The sequence below is a fragment of the Mercenaria mercenaria genome, chromosome 11, assembly GCF_021730395.1.
Source record: "Mercenaria mercenaria strain notata chromosome 11, MADL_Memer_1, whole genome shotgun sequence".
NCBI lineage: Eukaryota > Metazoa > Mollusca > Bivalvia > Venerida > Veneridae > Mercenaria > Mercenaria mercenaria.
In genome coordinates this window covers 31046958-31055895 of record NC_069371.1, presented here as the reverse complement: position 1 = coordinate 31055895, position 8938 = coordinate 31046958, and the positions used below count along the sequence as shown (strand labels likewise).

General features: G+C 34.1%; 1 protein-coding gene across 1 annotated transcript; it reads left to right on the top strand.

The window, feature by feature from the left end:
• Positions 1-2375: 2375 nt before the first annotated feature.
• LOC123532625 (uncharacterized) lies at positions 2376-6823 on the top strand. The gene is made up of 3 exons (XM_045314099.2): positions 2376-2588; positions 4148-4359; positions 6230-6823. The coding sequence occupies exons 2-3, from the start codon at positions 4162-4164 to the stop codon at positions 6821-6823; spliced, it is 792 nt and encodes a 263-aa protein (XP_045170034.2). The 5' UTR covers positions 2376-2588; positions 4148-4161.
• Positions 6824-8938: the final 2115 nt, after the last annotated feature.

Genomic DNA, 8938 nt, shown 5'->3' with positions numbered 1-8938 from the left:
TAAGACGGCAAATAGTGACTGTTTGAAGTCGTTTAAATAAAATAAATACTCGGAATCACCTACTTTGAAGATACAAGGTATTGATTTAACAGGGTTACTGTCACGTAACGTCATGAGTTTCTGTTTTAATTGTTAATTATTTTGGCCTTGTTTAACAATTAAGTGTCAAATCACAGACAGGTTTACGTAATTGTCCATAAAGTGTAAAAAACCAACCCTATAGTTGTTGTTAATGTTGTTATACACCAAGTTCCGTTTCTGAATAGACATGAGAACATTAGAGTCTTATGACACACTACACAATTAACTGGATTGCATGATACCTGGAGATTTGTTATAGACATCGTTGAATATATTGTTTGATAGACATCGTCGTCTAATTTAATTTGAACGATGATAATTTAATTTATAAGATTAACATTCAGGATAATATCAAAATAAGATAATAAACAGAAATAAAAGAATACGAGGGTTGTCCAAGAAAATAGCGACTTTTTATTATTACAGTTAGCGCTAATCGGCGCACACTTAATTTTACACATAATTCCTTTTAAATTCATGTAACTTTCCCGACATGCACCCACACAATTAAAATTTATATCGTCGTTAAACACTGACTGCAGTCAATTATTTAAAGAATACTCAAATAATATGAGAGGTATTCAATTATATATATATATATAGAGAGAGAGAGAGAGAGAGTCCTGTCGAGTATGAAATACCAACAGTTAAAATGATAAAATAATTATTTCATGCGTCGCTTACTTTCGAACTAATAAGAAAAGTTCGCGATTTGCTGGGATAATCCTCGTATAATTATTATTTGTCGCCACACACCACGATTTTGTTATACGAACAAAAAACAACATTAATAGTAATAATAATTAAAAAAACGTTTTCAATAAAAAAAACTCCAATTGGACCTTTTTCCAATTTTTTAGATTGGAAAAAAAAAACAACTGGAATTTTTTCCAATCGGAAATTCGTCCGGGCGGATATTTTTCCATTAATAAATGTTGGAAAAAAATCCCATTGGATTTTTGAAAAGTTCTCAGGAGACCGCTCTTTGATACAAATTACGTTCTTATATACACTATATACAATAACCAATTGTTTTTACACACCTCGAACAAAAAAATGTTTTCCGCCCGGAAAAAAATCCAGCACGCCAAAATATGGGAAATAAATCCGATTGGATTTTCAAAAATTCCAATCGGACGCCATATATCCGATTGGAAACTGGAAAAATCCAATTGGACAAATTTTTTTAATCAACTTTTTTGTACATAAGAAAATTAAAAATAATGCGAAACTATATCATTTATTGCTCATTGGCGCCTAAACTACCATCCAAGCCAAAACAGAAGTTTCTAAGTCACTCAGAAATGGTAGTGAAGTTTGCCAAAATCCTGGTTTTGCAAAAATATCCTGGTGGCTGTTCTATATAAATACTTTTATTAGTTCTATTTAAATAAATATCACACACCATTCTGTACTCTTTTTCTGTTTAATTTACTGTTATAATTTTTCTGTTACATAAATAACTAAATGTTATTTAATGTTAAAAGAAAAAAAAATAACTAAATGTGATAATTCATTGGGTTTTTTAGATACTAAGCAAACATATATAAAAAGTATTTCAATAGTTCCCCTTTCATTTACCAATTTATAAATCTGCTCTAATATTTAACTTTGAATTGGGCATTATCGAAATATAAGACTAGTGAAATAAAGGATAGTTACATCCAGCGTGTAGGTTGTCTTATAGCCTTTATACATTTTAATAACAATTTGTACATATCGCAAGTGTGAATCTTACTTTCTGCATTCAATTGTGTTCAGTTTAAATTTCATGCTTTCTCATCTCTTCCTTAACATTTATGTCTTGTGTGTGTTGACATTTTGCTACTATATGAAACAGATACTTTCCATGAATTGGAAACGGGAACACAATGGCTAGCTAACTCCGAATCCCTTATTCCACACCTCTATGGGTTCGAGTCATGCCATACAGCAGGCTTACGGAAGGTCGGTGAACCTACCAAAGTACCCGGCTGTACCAATTATGATAACCGTAGGTTACATGGATTCTTCAGGCTACAACTAGAAAGTTGCTATATGACTGAAGTGTCTCTGCCTGACTAATATTTAAAATAAACGAAGTAGTAGGACAGATGGATTGGGAGGAAACAAACCCAAGGAAAGTGGCAGAGATATGTAAAGTAATACAGTTGAAACTCGATATCTTGAACTCGCTCATCTAAAAATAGAAATATTGTTTAAACGTAATTAATTATATTTTCATAAACAATAGAGTTAATTTATACACGGAATTATCTCTGGTGCTTATGAGAATTTAAACGAATAAACTCATAATTGATTATAGTGGCAAATATTGTGCATTTATCAATCTAAAATATAAATAATCTAAGCGTTTAGTTTTTTCATTAGACGAAGTCATAAAATATAAATGATGATAAATGAGATATCTTAACTTTTCTACTACGTCGGTGATATCCTCCGCATAGTAATGTAACGTTGTGTCTTATCATATTATTCATTTCTGTCAGTGGATCTATTGTAGACAGGTATATATGCTTTATTAACAGGTTTTCACTAATTTTAGAATAGTTTTATGCTAGTTTTAATACATATACCCAGTAATTACATTTACATATTTTCGATGATGGAATATAGTCTTTATTATCAATGTTTCTACAACTGTGCATTGTTATAATTATGCGTACATTAATATTCAATTAATTAAATAACCGTAAATTACTTTATGGCTGGTGACAAAAATGAGGTAAATTATTGCTCGTCGCTGGAAATTGTATAACTTGTGTATATATACAATATATACTTATATTAATCTCGTATTCCTGTAAAACAGTAATTCATTTTCATAAAAGTAGTAAAGCATATGTGATGCTAATGAATTAGTACTGTGAAGTCCAGTTTCCTTTATATAGGTTACTACCGTTCCAATGCGGTGCCTCTATTTTCAACTGGTTTTCTGTCTCTCTTGTATTGTCTTTTGCGTATGTTGCCTTTTTTGTGGTAAGCGTTTTTTCCTCCTTCTCCTTACTCCCCAAATCGCCTCCTCATTTCCCCTTGCATTTGCGCTCCTTTTTACATCCCCTCCCCCTTTACTTTGAGTAAGTTTTCGTGCCCCACATTTTTTGACTGCCGGAATCCTAAGGCGGTACACGATTGTTTCTTTTTCCTGTTTATAGAGGTGCGTTTCTGTGCTTGTGAGTCTAAAGCGGTGCCCTACTGTGTTCTTGTATCTTGCTTGTCTGTTTTTCTATGTTAGTTAGTTGGGTGTGGTTGTGTGTTTTTCTTTGGTACATGAATGTCTGCGCTATTGTGGTTTAAGTTGTAGTGTAACTGTGATTAAGGAACGTAGCATTCCCTATGTATATTCATCCTTGTTCTACTTTCCCCTTCAACTTCCTTCCCCACTCCCTTTTTACATCTTCACCCCCAACCCCCCCCCCCCCCCCCCCCTCCCCCCACCCGACATCTATATTTGGCATAAAGTTATAGGTACTTGTCTTGACTTCATTCGGGATCCTTCGTGTCTTACATATTGGCCTTATAGACATCAGGGATAGAATAGCCATCTACAATTATACATGAATGCACATCGACACCAAGCAGCAGTTATGCCTAGCTCAAATTGTATGGATATATACTAAAAATAAGCATAAAGATTCGTGGGTATGTTGCCCTTATAGTCTATTACTTAACTGTGTCAATCTTATCTACATACAGATCACCTCACGCGGAAAACCCACTGTATATATATTATTGCTACCCCGCATGTCTCAGAGTCTGTACTAAACAGTTAAAAGGTAATATCAAGTGTCGCGAGATGATTTCATGAAACTTCGAGGCAATATGTCTTTACCTGTATGGAAGTTTTATATATTTAACTTGTTTTTTTTTTTACCTTTAAATATCAGTTAAATATGATTTTGAAATAGTTTCGTAAAAAGTCATTAATTATACAGAACGTTAGCAGTTAATATTGGGTAAACTCTAAATTTTATGTAAAATAATTTACATCAAGCATTTACGTTACTGTTTCAGCAAAACTGAAACAAGATGTTTACTTATTATGCCATATGGCCTGTTCTTACAGATTGTTAAACAGACATGCACCAGTTTGCTTTCGTTGTGTGTCTCTCGGTTTTAAATCTGGTAGGTGCCTGTGTAGATTACACGGAATGCACTCTACCTGATGGAAAGGTGGGGATGTGTTACAACGAGATGTGTGTAGGACAAGTCGACGATGCTGTAAGAGAGAATCTGACATTCACAATCATAGTGAAATATCCGGAGTCCATTTTACGGGTAGGATTATTTTCATAGATTTTGATAACTTAAAGATTAAACAGAGGTGACAGAACAGTAGCGCTAAAATACTTCAGTGAATATTCAAGAATTATATCTCCATTAGTTAATAGGCTTATCAGGACATTTATGCTATAATTGTCAAAAAAAAACAACAAGAAATGTTTATGATATACGCTCTAAATCACATCATCACGGGCTGAATTGTAAAAGCAAATTTAACATTGAATTAAAAGCGTCGATTAAACATACATTGAAACGCAAAAACGCACACTTTTTGAGGTTCTGTCAAAGTATATTGGTAAAATTTTGAATGGAATGTTTGATAACATTTTTTTTAAACCGATTGCATGTAATGTCTTACGTTTACTTCCATCCATGCGTGAACATGAATTGCAAAATTTAAAGAGATGGTCACTTTTCCCTGTCTGTTATGAATCTTCAGCAATACGTGATAAACAAATGATATAAGATTCTTTCACTGGTTGTAGGTGTAGATGGGAATTTCCGGTCTCGAGGGTAACTGTTTAGGCGGTAACGAGGCTCCCTGCCGAGTTACCGCCTAAACAGTTACCTGAAATCCGGATATTCCCATCTGCACCTATAACCAGTGACAGAATCTTTTTCTTCAAAATAATAATAAAAATAAAACCAATCGGACGGTTTCTTTTGAGAACTATTTCTGATAGCAGCGTATTTAAACAAAGCGCGGGAAAGCAACGTCCGTAAACGGGAAAGACGTCATGACGTTTCAAAGACACATAACAATGTTTAGTTCCGGTTTTGTTTTTCAGTTGCACCGTAACGTTATGAATTTTTGATAAAATAACGTGTTTTGAATCGAGAAATATAGTATCAGAAACAAAGAGGAACTGTCAAGGTATTGGATTTTTATACCTTTTTTGAAATAAAATATAAATAACTGTATAAATCTTCTACGTATATGTAGTTCGTAATACGTCATTTAAAGCACGAGAGTCATCTTACACCCCAGGGTGTAAGATGGATTTTTCCAGCACCGGTAAAAAATACCGGAAATCCCCGTCTTGTATGCAAGAATAAAAATCTCTTCCTGTACAACTGACTGGCAGGAAAACGGACGCTTTAATAACGGAAATAGTTTTTGGAATGGTGTCATTATTCAAAACTAATGCATTCAAGCGGTGAATTTACAACGCTATTAGAAATTTCGAAATTTTTATTCGAAAAGATTGATTTTATCATTCAATAAGTTTTTGTTATATCTTTCTAAATTCCTGTAATTCTAGCAGCATTCTAAAACATATAAAAAAAAAGGCTTAATAAAGCTCTGTGATTGGTTAAAATGTACAAATACAGACTGCAAAACACGTCCTGCTAAACCTTGTTTAACGTTTTGAAAAGTACGTTAGGAACGTTAACGATATAAATCTATGCAAATTGTATTGCTCAAAACCTAAGAAGAGTTGGAAAATAAGAATGGAATACTTATGTTAGTCTATGCGCAAAAATGTAAGCGCATGTTATCTAGGTAAAATTTTAATGTGACACATTCTTTTGAGTTCTTATAAGCGTCTACTCTGTCGCTTGATCAACTAAATGGAACGCTTTAAATTATTAGAAGGTTATAGACACAAATAACACAAAGAGTGTTACTCATAAAACGTTTGCTCAGTCAATCAAATCATTGAGACGCTTGTTTTTGTGATGTTTCAGAACCAAATCACACCCGGTCGGGTAATATCTAATTTAAAACAATTGTTACACTTTTTAATTAATGTTGTTTGATATTCTGTGTTCAAAATAAATACTTGTTGTTCTATGGAATCATAATATTTAGACATTTAGTGTTAACCTGAGGTATAATATTATCAATTATATTTAATTACAGAACCATGGACGAACAACATTATACATCAGAGGCAATGGGCTCTGTCTAAAATGGAACAAGGGTAAACGTCTTTCAAAGATTGGTTATGATACATGGGGGATAAACATCACATATAAATCAGTTGTAACCAAATATCAATCTCAAACACGTTCAAAACCCATCTATCTTCCTGGCAATAAGCTTCAGTATCGTGTACTGGCGGACGACTACGACGATATGGTGGGTGCTAACTTTTACATTAACTTTCCAGTATCTAAAACTTCTCTGTACTTTTTGGAGAAACCTGTCTTCATTTCATACCCATGGTTTTACCAGAAAACAGGCGCCATCAGTAGTTTTTTGATAAATTCTACATACATTGGCAAAGAGAGAAATGTAACGATGTATACACCTCCTAGTTTCAATGAAAATACATATAAAACTTATCCTGTGGTATTCGTTCTGGATCTCAATCTACATTTTGCTAAATACTTCAAGAAAAATTTAGAAGGTCCAATTTATCCGCATGCAGTGTCAGAAGAGTATACAATAATAGGGTTTGGTGATTACAGAAATGGCGGAAAAGAAAGGTTTGATCTCCTGACACCAATCTGACTAAAGTACATCTCCTATTGCGCTACGCATAGGATCTGACAACGAGCTATTGATGGCCTCGTTCTGACAACCCTTCCGCTAGCCAATCAAAAGTTAACTTACAACATTCTGCAAGCTTTAAAAAGCCTTGGTATTTGATATCAACAATTTTTATGTCGTAAGATGTCAGATAGCCGGTTAGCTCAATCGGTAGCGCACTTGCTCTGTAAGCGAGAGGTCCCGGGTTCGAGCCCTGGATTAACTGCAAATTTTTCTTACTCTTTGACATTCGAACAAGTTGTCTGATTGGTTCAAACAAAAATAGATTTGCGAAAATAAAAATAGCAATCTTGGAAATCCAAAATATACAGAAGACGAATGTGAATGGGTCGTTCTCAGATCTTCGTTTAGAAGATCAAGTACTTTAGTCAGATTGTCCTGACACCAACTGTTGGTCCATTTTTGTTTTGTATAAATGGCACGTTTGCAGATAACTGTGGTGGCTGTATGCCGGAGAATATAACAGACCCAGTTGAGTTTATGCAGTATCTTTTGGATTTCTGTGGAAGAAGAGTCAATATCGGTGGACTAGCTGATAACATGTTAGATTTCTTAGAGAAAGAAGCTCTCCCATTTGCCAACAAGTTCGCTTTAACGCGATTGCGAACTGATAACTTAGGCATAATGGGATATTCGCTCGGAGGACTCATGTCTTGCTACGCCATTTGGACACGCCCACATGTGTTTTCCTTCGCTGCCTGTCAGTCGCCCTCGTTCTGGTGGCCAATAAACAATTCATCGTTTTTCGAAGTTGATTTCCATTTCATTAACAAGACGCTTAAAAACCCTTTGTTTCATAACAATCGCCCTGAACAAAATATCTACTTAGACGTAGGAGGTGCCGAAACCAGTGCCCCATGGAATTTGGCACAAGCTACTGTTGAAACTACAAGTATCATCATAGATTTTATGCACTACAATTTAGACAAAAATGTCTGGGTGCATGTTCACGCATTCAAAAGTCATACTTACTTTGAATGGGGTAAAAGGATGGGTCAAGCATTAGCAACACTTCTCCCGGCTGGTGGAACACAAAGAATACCATCACCCGTAGCTGCACCTGCCCGTGAAAGAGAAACGATGCTAAGTGGATTGGAAATAATTCAAATGTTAACTATATAGATGACGCATAAGAGCGTAAAGGCTGGAAAGCTTACGCTTTCTAAATAATACTCTATGTGTAAATACTATGCCAGGCATAAATGAAGTGTTTGTTTTTCTCCATAGTGGTACATGTTTAATGTATAATTAAATGTTGTTAAGATCCCAAATTATTCTATTTAGATATTTACAAAAAAATGTTGTTAAGGACTGCTTCCAATACAAAAAAAATCTCTTTACATAATTTTGTACAGGAAAACAGCAGCCAAATTATTTTGCGAGGAGTCATAGTGACAACAGTTAATAACTAAACCATGAATATGTGAAATTAGCCATGCTGTAATGTTTAGCTTAAATAAATTGCTTTGAGTACTAAAAATAAATATTTTAACTGTTGCATTGTTTTGCCTGAGAAACGGCTTAATTGATGAACATGTTTTTGAACTTCGAGACATCGTATGAAAAATATTATAAATATTATATGTAAGATAGTGTAATTAAGTAGTATACCATGAAATTAGAACGTTTGCAAGGCTATGATGTTTACAGAAACGTTCAAATGAGACCAAATTCAATATTTATCCGAAAAGCGCACGCGTTCCAAATATAACTAAGTATAAATGTCTGTCTCCGGTTTTCCGACCAATGGCCAAAATCGGCTCTCGTTTGAGATTTTTTAAAAATATTTTTGAAAATTACTAAAACTATACCAAACTAAATAAATCATCTAAGCCGATAAGTTTCGAAAGAAATTTCTTGTGTCGAAAATAACGATACTATAGCTTCCATTGTGATCTTTGATCTCAGTTAATACAACTGCAAATTAATTGATTTCTTTTGATACATCAAAGAAAAGTTTTGAAATGGATGAATGGTCTAATTTGACTAAAACCGAGTTTATAGCTTACTTACAAATAGAGGCCGGCAGCGTTGCTACTCATAAGACGGATAGATATTTAAGGCGTAGGTGCGTGT